This window comes from Pundamilia nyererei, unplaced genomic scaffold, assembly GCF_000239375.1.
Source record: "Pundamilia nyererei isolate P.nyererei 1_Seehausen unplaced genomic scaffold, PunNye1.0 scaffold00045, whole genome shotgun sequence".
Lineage (NCBI taxonomy): Eukaryota > Metazoa > Chordata > Actinopteri > Cichliformes > Cichlidae > Pundamilia > Pundamilia nyererei.
In genome coordinates, this window is record NW_005187446.1 from 655,955 (window position 1) to 670,449 (window position 14,495).

At 39.5% G+C, this 14,495-nt stretch overlaps 1 protein-coding gene across 1 annotated transcript; it reads left to right on the forward strand.

Annotated features, from left to right (window-relative positions):
* Positions 1-51: 51 nt before the first annotated feature.
* Positions 52-14,406, forward strand: abhd16a (abhydrolase domain containing 16A, phospholipase). Its single transcript, XM_005731848.1, has 20 exons — positions 52-200; positions 2,661-2,717; positions 2,822-2,888; positions 4,621-4,707; positions 4,980-5,065; positions 5,165-5,238; positions 5,413-5,520; positions 5,963-6,077; positions 6,160-6,261; positions 6,371-6,434; positions 6,548-6,597; positions 6,908-7,031; positions 7,485-7,589; positions 7,676-7,739; positions 7,911-7,967; positions 10,748-10,810; positions 10,912-10,988; positions 12,887-12,985; positions 13,083-13,129; positions 13,757-14,406. The coding sequence occupies exons 1-20, from the start codon at positions 99-101 to the stop codon at positions 13,838-13,840; spliced, it is 1,632 nt and encodes a 543-aa protein (XP_005731905.1). The 5' UTR covers positions 52-98; the 3' UTR covers positions 13,841-14,406.
* Positions 14,407-14,495: the final 89 nt, after the last annotated feature.

Below are 14,495 nucleotides of genomic sequence, written 5' to 3' on the forward strand. Positions count from 1 at the left end.
GTAATTCTTGCCTTAATTTCTAAACAAGATATTCTTAAGAGCGTTTCGCGTTTGAGGTTTTGGTGGGTACGGGCTTCCGTAGTTCTCGTAGTGGAAGAATGGCCGTCTGGATGTGGCTTCGCTGTGTTTTAGGGCCTCATCTTCAACGAATTCATCGTTCCCCGGACCAGTCTCGACCTGACGGGAGATCGGGAAGGAGGGTACGGATGTGTACAGTATTTTTGCATGATTTTTAAAGCAGCTGAGTGCGAAAGATTGAGCAATAATTAATCCTTTCGCTTCCATTTAGCTGCAGCTGCGGCCCGGAAGTGTCAGGTGTTTGTTATTGAAACCCTGCATTGCAATGACATTTTAGAAATGAATGAAAAGACAAGAACGCAACGACACGCTTTCCTTGGTCTCGTTGTGTTTTGTTTCGTCTCGTCGTCTAAGGAGCGGTCATTTAAATTCAATCTATCTTCGACGATGTCAAACCGCTTCTGCTAACGCTAGCCAGGAGCCGAGGAGAACCCAGGAGGAACGAAACAAACAAATAAATTGAATAAAAATATTAAACTCAAACAGGGACAATTTAAAGGCATAAAAACTGTAAAAAGCATTTGGGAAGACAGAATTGTAGAATACATTCTGTCTTCAAATTATAATGCTAACAGCTAAGCTAACGTTTGCTAACTTGTATGAAATTAACGATAGATCGAATAAGTGATGCGAATGAAATGACACCGCAACCACAAAAGAATTAATTAAAAGTATCCCTAGAAATTAAATGAGAGCTGGAGATCTAAAGAATTCGACGCTCAGCATCGAATACATACACTTCTACATAGACTTACACACTTTATTAGGTACACCTTGCTAGTTTCGGGTTGGGCCCTGTTTCGCTTTAGTTCTTCGTGGTACAGATTCCACAAGGTGCTGGAAACATTCCTCAAGGATTTTGGTTCGTACTGTTATAACAGCTTCACGCAGTTGCTGCAAGTTTGTCAGCCTTACATGCATTATGTGAATCCCATTTCACCACATCTCAAAGGTTTTGGTTGAGCGGGTGGTAGGTCGTTTGAGTGCAGTGAGCTCATTGCCATATTTAAGAAACCAAACTGATAAGGTCTGAGTTCTGTGATATGGTGACTGCTGGAAGCAGCTATCGGAAGAAGGGTACACAGTGGCCATAAAGGGATTGACATGGTCAGCATCAATATTGGGGTAGGCTGTGGTTTTTAAATAAAGCTTAGTTAGTCGCCCAAAGTATACCAAGAAAATATCCCGCACACTCGAGCCGGTGCAATTTGTAGCCTCCTTTTCTATTCTTAGCTGATAAGAGTGGCACGTGGTATGGTCTAAAGCAGCTGTAGGCCATGTGTGTCAAGATTCAAGATGTGAACAAGATTCAAATTCAGTAGATGGTCTTCACTTTGTTTACATGCCTAAATAGTTCTACCTGCAGTTGCACCTAATAAAGTGGCCATTTTACTATATGTGGTGATGATTGAAAGGAAGAGGGAAAAGATCAATAGGAACAGATGTGCAAAAACAAAGCAGTGAATAATATATCCAGTATGAATATGTACAGATGTTGACGTTCATGAGTACAACTTTGTGTTCACCTGTCACACAAGTGTGCAGTTCTATAGAGCTAATGCTTCCTGTCAGCAGAGGCGAATGAGTGTGTTGGAAATGTGAATGCAGATTGATACTAATGCCATTATCAATTTTGCCTTTAAGTCAGACTAAAGCAGTTGATTAGCTTTTTGATTCCAGATCAATTTTATCTTTGAGTCTGAATATGATCTGTAAATTGAGTAAAACGAGAGATGTGCAGATTAAGATGTGCAGAAGGTCCACAGTGACATAAATGTGATGTCACTGTTTTCCAACTGTCAGAAAAACATGTTGTCATTGATACGATTCCTGAGGGCTGGACAATTTGGAACCAGCACTCGGTTTCCATACTCTGTGTGTAATGAATAATAGACAGAAAAGGATGTTTTGTCTTTTATGGGGAGAAATCTGTTCATTGACCACCTTCATCTCACTGTCTGAAATGTGTTCAGCTTTTTCCTAATGATTGTTGCAGCCTTGTGAATGACTTTATTGATCCTGTTGGCATCTCTTCACCAGTAGACCACAGACTGCTTGAAGATCTCTAGTTGCATACATTGACTGAGCTGAGCTTCCACAGATGATCCTGGTTCCATATATTTCTGCCTACATTTAGCCTTTGCATTCAAACTTTAAAAAGCAATCAGCAGCTTTGCAAACAGCTATAATAAGAAAGGTAGATGAATAACAAAGATGCTGCCTGCAGTTTCTGTGTGCTGTGAAGAAGGTCATTAAGTGCTCAGCAGGTATTTGTGCGTAATGTTAATGTTCAAATTTGACCATTACCTTCTCAGTCTTGTTTACATTTAGTAGCAGTTGATTCCTGCTACACCACTTCATAAAGTTATCCACCAGTTCCCCAACCACCACCACCACCACCACCAAGTCATCAGAAAGCCTCTGCAGGCAGCATGATTCAGAGCTGTAATAGAAATTTTAGGTGTACAGAGTGAACACGCTTAACTCAGAACCTTTCTCTTTCTATTAATAACTTGATTTTACGTAACATCAGGGAAACTATTGATGCATGATATGATCAGTATTTCCTTCTCTTTTGCCAGGGATGGAACTACCAACCTAGGGGTCTGGAAAGACACACTGACAGCATTCTTGGCTGGGTCAGTATTATATCGTAATGAACTGTATAGAAAGAAGTAGGTGGAGTTAAACAGAAGTAGATTAAATTAATGATTAGTGATTTGTTTATGATTTCTTCCTCCAGGCTTCAGCACTATGGTCTCTGTCCTACTACAGCTCTCCTCTTCTTCTTTGCTATCTTTACAGGAAAGGTAGGCTGATTCATGAATTGTGTGACTACAGCTGAAATTATTAGAAATGTTAGTCAGTGTGTTGATTATCTGGTTAACTGGAATTTAGTCAGCAGCCATTTTTTATAAGTGATTAATGGAGGAAGTGTCCAGTGGGAAGGTTATTTTTGTAAATTTGAAATTATTTCAGGCATTTGAAGCCACTGCCTCGGGGTGTGGGAATGTTTAATAGACATTTTCACTATTGTTTGATGTTTAAAAGACCTGAGTTAATCTATAGATTGGAGTAAATAATTGCTAAATGAATTGATAATAATTATTTGTGCCAGATATGTTGATGCTCCAACAAGTTGCAGTTAAAAATGAGTCTCACGATGCCAGATGATAATTTAGTGAATATATTATAATACATTGTGATGATGATGATGATGATGATGATGATAATAATAATAATAATAATAATAATAATAATGATGTTATTTTGCTGGCTCTGAAAAAAAGTGAAGCAAGTAGTTTTTGTTTGATGCACAGTAAAAATAGCTTTGAGCATCACTTTGATTATTTAATGTGGGAATTTTTCATTGATTTGGTTTTTTCTACATTACGTGTGTGTTTTTAAAAAAAAAATAGATTCATATAATTATACCAGTCTCTTTGTCCAGTTCTGTTCCTTTGTACTCTCAGTGAAAAATGGCAAATTAAAAAAGAAGCACTGAAGTCATTTTCTCATTCTTTGTACTTCTAAAATGTGAGCTTCATGGGTTTAGTGAATGTCGTTTTCAAAAGCTTTAGGACCATTTTGGGGTTATTTATAATTTGAAACTGTGACTGAAGGTAGAATACATGGTAATTAATCTAGTGTAAAGACATTATAGATATTATGAGAAGTGGTTATGAGTACAAAATGTGAACATTCTAATTATTCTCTTAAAGAAATGCGAGGCTTCAAAACAGGTGCATAACCTGAGAGAGTCACATTAAAAAAATAAACTGGAGCACTGAGAGTGCACGGAGAAATAAAATAAATATTAACTAAAGTTAATATATTGATTTTACCCTTCTGTCCCCAAATCATAAGATTAATGATTTTTCTAAAGCTTTCCCTGATTAGATGCAATAACAGTGTTTACCATCTATGATATCCGACCCTGCAAAATGAAGAAATGTGGTCACAAAAAATGAACAAAAAGGCGTTAATTTCAGATTTTTAGGGTTTTTTCAGATGCATTTATGGGTTCATGTGTATCTCAAAGAATATTCAAGTTTTTACTTGTAATTTAAGATTTGTTTTTTTTATTCACTTGATATTTTCTTTTAGGTTTTACTACAGAATATTACCTCCTTCTCACTGCTATTTTTTTCATTAATTTGCTTAGAATGGTTTCAAATAATCATCATCATAATTTCCACTTAGACACATGTGGCCATATTTCTCTTTCTGCTGAGAAAGGGGGAGAAACTACCATTAGGAGATGTACTTAGGAACTGCTGTTCACATGCATGTGGGAATAATATAAAGCTAATCAACTGAAACACCCAGTAAGACTGTGCATCAAGAAAGTAATTGCTTGAGGTTGTGTGTTACTCCTTAGTGTAAAGTGCTTATGGTATTGATTTATGCACATGGTTGTAGGGTAGCTGTCAGCTTGTGAATCTTTTTATCAGTGCTTGTTAATGAGCCTCGAGTCTGGCAGACAGATGAAGGGGTACACTATGATGGTGTTTGCATCACTGTTACTTTGTCTGTCTTTAGGCTTCATCTGTAGCAGTAAACTGGTTCCTGTGAGTCAGTATGTGGGAACTGTTCTTGTGTGTCTTCTTGGAGTGGCCTGTCTTAGAGGTGAGGCTGCTGATTTGAACTCGCTGGGAGACGATGAGTAATTCACTTCATTCATCTTTCGAGATCAAAACCAATGCTGTGTATGCTGCATGCCAATAAGATTTTATTACCATTGAGACAGTTGAACAAGGTCTACACCCACGAGGCATACTAAACGTACCCTTGAGGATTTGCAGTGAAATGTGTTTTGTGTCTCACATGGACTTTGCTATAACTCCATCTGTCTTTGCTTTCCCCCTGCCTCCCTTTGCTCTTTTCATTTATCGCCAAAGGGTGGGGGAGATTTAGGAACACTGATTATGTTCAGTTTATCACAATTCTTGAGGAAACCAAGAAGAATCACACCCCAGCAAACAAGGTGAGATCATAGCAGCTGAACTCAGAAGCTCAACATTAATACTGTTTTGAGAATTAAGAGAGATAAATGACTAAGACATATTTTCTGCTTTCCTTCCAGAAAAAACTGAGATGCTATGACTTTGACTTCTCACATTGGCCTTTGGATTTCAGCTGGACTGAAGTCAGCAGTCCGTAAGTTTGTTTAATCTGTAGTGAACCTGAGGTCGCTGCTTTTCTCTTCTCTGCTTATTTTAAATATATGAATTCAAAGCACTGGGTAGTACACTGGATGAATACAGCCACTGAATGTCAAATGCTTTGTGGCTCACTTGATTCATTGTAAGCCTTTGACTACCTGTCTGACAGAAAGCTGTCCAAGGCTGGCGTTTCTCTCCTGAGGCCAGAGCCCAGATTAAGAGGAGCAGCAGACAGTGTCCTCCACTCTGTCCGCACTTTACCATGCCACATCATCAGGTAAATGCAGAGTTTGTGTTACATCTCTTTTCCACCTACATGGTGTCTGTGCTGGTACTGATGCAGGCTTGCCTGTTGAGAGCCATTTCTGCATGTTTAAGAATGGCTTGTTAATATCACAGCAAGTGGAAATTAGGGTAATTTCCATGGGCACATCGGGTGCAGCCTCTGGCAGTAATTGATGAATTTTGTGTGGAAGACTCTTCCATAAAAAATAATATCTTTTGTGGTGAAAATGCCTGGACCCAACACCACATCTGTGGAAAAGGGGTAACACTGATCAATGATTTGTTAATTGCAACGCACCAATGGAGCACAAACTCTTAACCTTAGGCATCCTATTCCATCCCCTTCAACCCTTTTTTTTTTTTTTTTTCTCTGAAAATATTTTTTAGCCTGTTAGCAGTTATGCCACAGTGTCATTATCGGTCTTTGTCTGCAGTTTTGTCATTGCCCACACGTTTGGGAGGAGGATGCTGTACCCCGGTTCTGTGGGTTTACTGCAGAAAGCCATGAGACCAATGCTGCAGCAGGGTCAGGCTAAATTAATAGAAGAGGTGGGAAAGAAGCATATTTGGTTTCTCATATAGAGTATAATAAATGCACACACTCAATCATTTTTGTCCCACTTTGTCACAGTTTGACGGCCAAAGAAACAAGCTGGTGGCCTGTGACGGTAATGAGATTGACACAATGTTTGTGGATCGAAGGAGAGATGGGGGACAGAATGGCCAGACTCTGGTAAATGTCTGCAGTGATTTGTTATTTTATGCCTTGGGCTTGTTCCAGGGTCCGACATCATTTCTGTCGCGTTGGTCACGTTACAGCTGGTTCTCTAATTCTGCCACAGGTCATCTGCTGTGAGGGGAACGCAGGCTTTTATGAGGTGGGCTGCATGAATACGCCGCTGGAGGGTAAGGAATGCTTTACTTTCCAAGAGCTGAAATATTTTGTAGTGATATTTAAATTTCGCGCAGTGGGAAATTGTCGCAGTTATAGTTCAGTATTGTGCTGATGTACACTGTAGGTGGCTACTCTGTACTGGGCTGGAATCACCCTGGCTTTGGAGGCAGCACGGTAAGCAGTGTTGGTAGATTTATTTATTTATTTTTATCATAAAATAGGTCTACAATGTATGTGCTGCATACTGTACTGCTGTGTGCTTGAGTTAGAACAAATAAACAGCTCAGTGGAAAATACCAGTATGTGGAAATTCTAGTTTTAGCCAGGGAGTATTGTTCAAGAGGAACGTGTACACTCCCATTAAAGATGAAATCATTTGGGAGGTTACTTAAAGTGTCATTGTTTATGTGTAGGTTGAGTCTGTTAATTTAGTCATGCATGATGGGCGGGGGTTTTTTTTTTTAAACCTGTATTTTCCTTTCAGGGAGTGCCGTTTCCCCAGAATGAGGCCAACGCCATGGATGTGGTGATCCAGTTTGCAGTACACAAACTGGGATTCAGCCTCAGCGACATTGTTATATATGCCTGGTCTATTGGAGGATTCACAGGTTCTCAAAGACAAGAACAACACATGCTAATTTTTTAATTTTTTTCCAGTTTTTTGTGCTAAAAAATGTTTTTTTTTAATTCTAACCTTGAATACCCAGAGGTAAAAATGTAGCACCCACACAGAGCTTCAGGATACTGTAGAGTAATCTTAATTTCACCTGTTTATTCTGACCATGTCAACAAACATGCTAATGTTTCAGCCTCATGGCCCTCGTCAGAGCATGGCTGGAATAAATCGCTAAAATTAAGATTAGTCAACCTTATCCTGAGGCTTTGTGTGTGCGCGGCACTCTCTTTAGCTTTTGGGTATTCAGCTGAAGTACAGTACATGATCAGCACTTTAATGTTAAGTGTGAATTATGGTATGTAGTCCTTCCTCGGGCTTATGTTTATCCCTTATCTGTGTTTTCTTCTCTTTTTTTGTTCCTCTGTCTCTTTATTTCTCTTTTTAGCCAGCTGGGCAGTGATGTCATATCCAGAGATCCAATCATTAGTGTTGGATGCCTCCTTTGATGACCTCCTGCCTCTGGCCCTCAAGGTCATGCCTGACAGCTGGAGTGAGTCCTAGATGTTAAAGATCTCAAACTCTATGTAGCAACTTTTTGTAGAAGTCAGTAACTTGAGTGTATTTGGTCTCTTTCAGGGCCGTTAGTACAACACACAGTTAGGCAATACATGAACCTCAACAACGCTGCGCAGGTTCTTAAGTGAGTGGGACAGTCTGATTGCAGTGACACTAATCGTGAAAAGTCAAACTCTGAATCACTGAATGTTATGTAATACAGCCGCTAACAATAGCAAAACTACATTTTTTTTAGTGGATTGCTCACAGTTGTGTGGTTGATGATTAATACAAGCGCATGCAACTCTTTGTGCAGATACCAGGGACCAGTCCTGCTGATCAGGAGAACCAGAGATGAGATCATCACCACAACGTAAGTCCACACATGTCATGGAACTTATAAAGTCCTTCAAATGGCTCAGCATGGCAGGTTTGCTTTTTACTGCCCAGCCCACTGCAGAAATGTCCACACATGATGCAGTCAGACCACAGAAAGTTCAGTGATTGCTGGTGACATGAAGTGGGCAGGTTTTCTCACCACTGGGGTGAGCAATTAAAGCAACTATCAATGAGAATGAAGGGTATTGTTGGTTGACATGAGATACGGTTACCTAGGTAACCAGAGCTTGGAATATCTGGTAATTGCATCAACCACCAATGCGTGACAAATAAAACATTTCCGGTGTGGACTTTCCTAAGCGGGGACTTTTTTAGGGGAACCTGGATTTAGAGAAGGAGAAAGAAAGCGCTAAATGACATCTCAAATTAAAAATGCTCAAAGATGAAGGAGATGGGGCATGTCTAGTTACCCCATATCAATTTCCCAAAACCTGGGAAGATAGTTGGTGACCTGGACACACTGACACACACAAGTATCTATAATATATAATTATTAAGTACACTGAATTATCACCCATAGTATACCCTTACTTCATCCATAGAATTTGCTACAGAGGTGTGCATTAACATAGTGAACATAAATATTCATCCCAGAGTCATCCTGGGCATGCTCTATGCTCAGGGACACTACAAGAAACCTACAGAGATACTACAGCTCGGACTTGTAACATTTAACTTGCTGAAGCCTGCAAAGTTGAGTACAATTAGAAGAAGATTGAACAAGTGTGGCTTGTTTGGAAAGGTTTGCCGGGAGAAAACCTCCCAGATGCCTGCAAAGTTGCATCTGAACAAACAACAAGGCTTCTGGAACAATGTCCTTTAGACAGATGAGACCAAAGTGGAGATTGGTATAAACCAAACACGGCATATTAGCACAAACACCTCATACTAACTGCCAAGCACAGGGGTGAAGGGGCTGCTTTGGTCTTGTTTTGCAGACACAGAACCGTTTTGCCTTGCAGTCATTGAGTTGTAACTCCTCTGTTTTCCAAAGTATTCAAGAGTCAAATGTGAGGCCATCTGTTCTTCAGCTAAACATGGCTGAAATTGGGTTTGATCTGAAGCACAGCAGCAAATCTACAGAAGGATGGTTGAAAAAGAAAATAATCAAGGTGCTGCAATTGTCCAAAGTCCAGATCTCAATCTGATTGAAACGCTGTGGCAAAAACGTTAAAAGAGCTGTGGACAAACAAACACCCACAAACTTCAATGAACTGAAGCAAAGCTGTAAAGAAGAGTGGGCCAAAATTCCTCCTCAACGATTTGAGAGGTTGATAAAGTCATGCAGAAAATAATTAAAAGAAACAAATAAAAAGCTCAGGCTCCAGACTGCTTTAAATACAGCTTCAGGGTTTTTTTCTACTCTTAGGTCTGTATAATAGCAGTGACAGTGGATTCTGGTAACATGGCTGACTCTCAGGCACACAGCTCTGGCTGTGAGTACAAGATCCCACATTAAACCCTCCTATTTAAGCTTCACGGTTGTGAGGGACAGTCATTCAGAAGAAAGTTGATTAATATGGATTAGATTGTAAGTAATATAAAAAAGATTTTAACAATTGTGTACCAAGCAAACAGTTGTTTATTTCCACAGCACTTCCATAATGTAGTTGACGAAAGCAAACTCTCACAATACAGAGAGAAGTAGAAAGTTCACCCTCAGTCACAAATTGACATATTTCTTGGATAAGCAGTAACCGGAACTTCTTACTTCCTTTGGTTCAGTTCATTACAGTTATGAGATAGCTGTATTGTAGATTTCTCTTGAAACTCCAGGGAACATGAATGCCAAGGTGAGCTTTTGACTCAAGCTGCAGAAAATATTCAGTGCAGCGATATTTGATTTGAAGCCCTTGCACCGGGTGTTTCAGTTCAGTTTGCCTTGTAACCACTACAGGGAACGTGAAAGGAAAGTCAGTGTTTGTTACTTACAGCATTAAAAATCTGATTAAAAATCAGAATTTATCTGATGATGATAACTGTCTGGATTTTTCACAAGTTCCTGTGCTTTTAGTCCAAACTATTTCCAGTAATAACATCCTGTAGTCATGATTTCAGTGAAGGTTATGAAAGTTTTGTCTGTGAATGGATTTGCTTGCTTCTATTTATTTTATTGTGAAGAAATATTATTTAAATGTGAAAATTTGTAATGTGATGAAATGTGTTTGATTAAATATATGAATAATACAGCAGTCTGAGTGAAGACAGATTCAGATGGATTTAAAACAAATTCTTACAAAGTTGCTACAGGATGTGAGTTTAACTACAAAATCTTAAAGGCACTCGGCAGTCTTACTTTATATAGGAGTACAAGCAGAACACCACCAGTTGGCAACTAGTTGAGTGGAGTCTCCTGTTGCAAAGAGACCCATCGAAGGGTTGCGTTTAACAGCGCAACCCTTTCCATATTGATTGCAATCTGTTGGCGCTCTGTCTGCAGATAAATTAGACAGCAGTTATTTGCAAACCTTTATAATCTGTCTGAGTGTGATTGCAGTCAGTCTGAGTTGGATCATCGTTGTTTGGAGATAGGTTGCCTCCTGCAGGGTGACCTGTGCAGTTTCCTTGTGATTGTCCTGCAGTCAGTAGCACCAGCCACGCCTATGTTTCCTCGCTGTGAGGAGAGGCTGTCGTCACATTTTTACTCTATTCATATTTTGTTGTTTCACATGTAGTTTTAAAATAACCTTTTTATTGTTGGATTTATTTATTTTTTTAAAGTAATTAACCTTTGAGTTTTATTTTGCATTTCAGGGGTCCTGAGGACATCATGTCTAACAGAGGCAATGACCTCCTGCTCAAGCTGCTACAGTTCAGGTTGGTCTCTTAGCCCTCAATGTTCTCATTGTTCTCGCTGTTCAGTCAATTTGCACTTGAGTAATACACTTTTTAACTGGCGATATCATTTTTCTGGACAGGTATCCCAAAATAATGACAGATGAAGGGATCAGAGTAGTCAGACAATGGCTCGGAGCCTCCAGTCCATTAGAAGAAGGTACGTGGCACAGTAAAAGGTGTTATCGTAAAAGTCTGACTCCTCCTTTTAAACATCTAAAAACTATAATTCACATTTCCTCTTCGTGATGGTTTCCTTGGACAGATCTTGTGTTCTGATTACTCAACAAATGATTCAGATTGTGTTGCTCCGGCTGAAAATCTTCACAGCACAGATCGTTTGCCTCAGGATATTACAGTAGACCTTGTTGAAAATTTTACCCCGAGGTACAGAGTTACAGCGCACAACCTCGTGTTTGTAAAAACGATGATCATGCACCTGTTTACACCTTCAGAATTTGTACAATGCAGAAAACCTTTGTTTTGACTCGGAGGTCATTTAAATTAAATAGGTTTTTATTGTTTTATTCATTTTTATGGGTAAAACTTTTGATAACTTTATGGATTTGTCACATTATGGCCAACCCTGCATGAAATTTTTACTGGAGGTGCGATCCGCCCAAAAACTAAAGTGATTAAGTTTTGAAAATTGATAACCTGATCTGGGTCCAGGAGAGATGCATTAATGTTGTGAAATGGGAGAAAATTAATGCAATATAATCATAAATACGTTAAGAACGAGTGAATTTATTGTAGAGGGAATTTCCAGCCTTGTGGTGGTTGGACTCGGACATCTACAGTTATGCCCTTAGGTATTTAAACAGTTTGCACACTTGACAGGAGATTTTGAATCAATCAAAAAAGCACGCTTACCAAAAGTACTGTATCACCTGTTTTCAGATACTTAGAAGTAATTGGACCTTACAGTTTCATGGCCTGGTGAGGCCTGTGCCCTTCTTATTAAGTGACCATTAAACCAATAGGAGCTGAAGTTATATTTGGTAGCGTTTTACTCTCAATGAGAAGACCAGAGAGATGTTTATAGACCATCATTAGACAAAAACACAGACTCATCAGAGGGAATGTAAACTCTAGAAGTGGTCAAATAAACAATCTGATTCTTTCTTAAAAAGAAGGAATGCACTCACCAGAGGTAGGCAGATCATTGTGAAGATCTATAACCAAGAGGGGCCTTTGTGAATGTAAATACAGAGGGTTTACAATAAGGTGCAAACCACTGGTTACACACAAGAACTAGTAAGGACATGTGCACAGTCCTGAAATAAAAAGTCTGAATGATGGGAAGAGTAAACCTATGGAGAAACAGAGAAACTGCTCGTGATTTGAAGCATACCATGTTTTCTATAAAACATGGTGGAGGGAATGTTATGACAGTGTAACTAGGTCACTGATGTTTGATGTTTTTGTGACTGCTGACTGCTAGAAATGGCAACATGAACTGGGACGTATACAGAGCTGCAGATTCAGCCAGATGCTGTTAAACCGATCAGGTAGCACTTCGCAGTGCAAAGGGATAATGACCAGAGTGGTTAAATCTAAAGAAATTGGATGGCAGTCATTTGATCGCAACACAAATAGAGCATCATTTTCAATTTTTACATGCAACTCACTGCAGCAAAGAGCCATAAATAAGCAGTAACTAAAGGTGGCTGCAATTATAGGCTTGGCAGAGCAAGGTAGGAAATACGGCATTTAGTGATGCCTATGGTATCTGGACGGGTACTAACTGAATGTAAAGGATTTCATTAAAGTATTATACTTTGTCATTTTACTTTTGAGCGTTGGGAAATGAGGACAGCGTTTTAAAGTGGCTGTTATTCCTTAGCAGTAAATGCAATGTATTTTAAAAACAGCTTGAATTCAAGCTAAGTCTGCCCTTCACCCCCACAGAATCCAAGCTACAAAATTGGTGTAATTGTCCAAAAACATGTGGTCCTAAATGTATTCAAAGTGTAAATTTTGGCTATATTTAGGACACCAACTTGCTTGTAAATTTGTATTATTAACTGTATAATAACACCAGCTCTTTGTCTGCAGCGTCTGTGTACAGTGGCTATGAAGTGGACGACGACTGGTGCGTGTCTGTGCTGCAGTCCTATCAGGCAGACAGAGATGTTTCGTTTCCATGGAGTGTTGGTAAGCCCTGGGCTGCTTTCACATTTAAAAGGCAAATAAACTCCCCACAAACATAAAGTGTTTTTAATACGGTCTGATGCACTGTTAATGTTACCAGGTGAAGATATGACTCTAGAGGGAAGGCGGCAGCTGGCTCTATTCTTGGTAAGGAAGTCATCCGCTGTTATCAGTGTGCTACATCTCCGTGAGAACAGTTATTCCCCTGTGTGGCTTAAAGGGCAGCCACTTGTTGTCTTTATCTGATCTGTCCAAGTTTGATTTTAATACATTCAAGTTCCTCCTTTTACGCTCAGCGTCTCATTTCCTTTTCTCAGTAAGCCCCATCTTCTCGTTTTAGGTCGGTTTACCTTCCCCCCCTTCTATTGCATCCCCATTTAAAAAAAAAAAAAAAAAGATCACAGCTATTCAGACAGCATTACCACTAAGGAACACTTTCCTGGTCGCCATAGTAACCAGCTCACCTGTGCTCTCAGGTTGACTGGTGTAATATATTTCACTGCGCTCAGCTTATTGAAGTCATTTAACATCAAACAAGAGGAGTGCCATCAATTACAGCTAATGCTATGCTTTTCCTCCCCTGGTAATGCCTTCTAAATTAGGCTTTATTCACCTCCTGTGTAAACCCTTAAGAGATGGGAGAGATTTGTAAGGCACTGAGCCAGATAGACCAAACCTAATATAATCAAGTTCTGCACTTTTTGTTCATTGCCCTCCCACACCTCTCATTCCACATTCCTCCTCCATCCCTGCTGTCTTTTTCTTTCTCTCAAGGCACGAAAGTACATGCGAAACTTCGAAGCAACACACTGCACTCCTCTCCCCGCCATCGAGTTCCACCCGCCTTGGAGACTGTAAAAAAAAGGGGGGGGGGGAAGCCCACTGATGGATGGACGAGGGCAAAGACAGAGGACTCGTATGGCCGGTGGTCAGTTTGTTCCTGGCACAGCGTGAATGTACTGCTGTGATTTTGTTCTAGGATTTTTCTAAGACGAGTTGTCACGTATAGTTTTGCCGTGATGGCATCTAGAAGTATCTGGTCTACTATTTATGCCCCCTCAGACAAATCCCTGTAAATTATAACATGTTTTATTTTAGTTTTTGTAATGAATTCTACTTTTCAGTGTTTCTCCTTTTAAAAAGAAAAGAAAGATGCATTTTAAATAAATGCACAAGCCATTACTCACTCCTTCCAGTCTCCCCCTCTTTGGCTGTATTTCTAAAGCAGCTGTAAGTAGAAATATGTTGTAAGTGGATTTAAAAAATTCCTAATATTGTCAGGCCAGAAGAACTTAAGTCTTTAAAAATGCAGCCGAAGCCATTCAGGTTCATTTCCTTTCTGTGGGCACCGTCTTTCTGAACAAAGCTGTATCCTAAAATGATGCTCTTAAATGTTCTATTAAATATGCCGAATGAAAATATAACAAGGGATTTGATTCTTTTGTTCATTATTTGATACGACTGCTCAACACTTTACAGATTTACAAGCGAGTTAGATTAATAGATTGCTTCA

Excerpts from the sequence above, each read along its gene's own strand:
- abhd16a (XM_005731848.1), top strand. The coding sequence starts at position 99 with ATGGCCGTCTGGATGTGGCTTCGCTGTGTTTTAGGGCCTCATCTTCAA. Across the intron at positions 7,968-10,747 it reads GATGAGATCATCACCACAAC|GGGTCCTGAGGACATCATGT; the intron begins GTAAGTCCACAC and ends TTTGCATTTCAG. Across the intron at positions 10,811-10,911 it reads CTCAAGCTGCTACAGTTCAG|GTATCCCAAAATAATGACAG; the intron begins GTTGGTCTCTTA and ends TTTTCTGGACAG.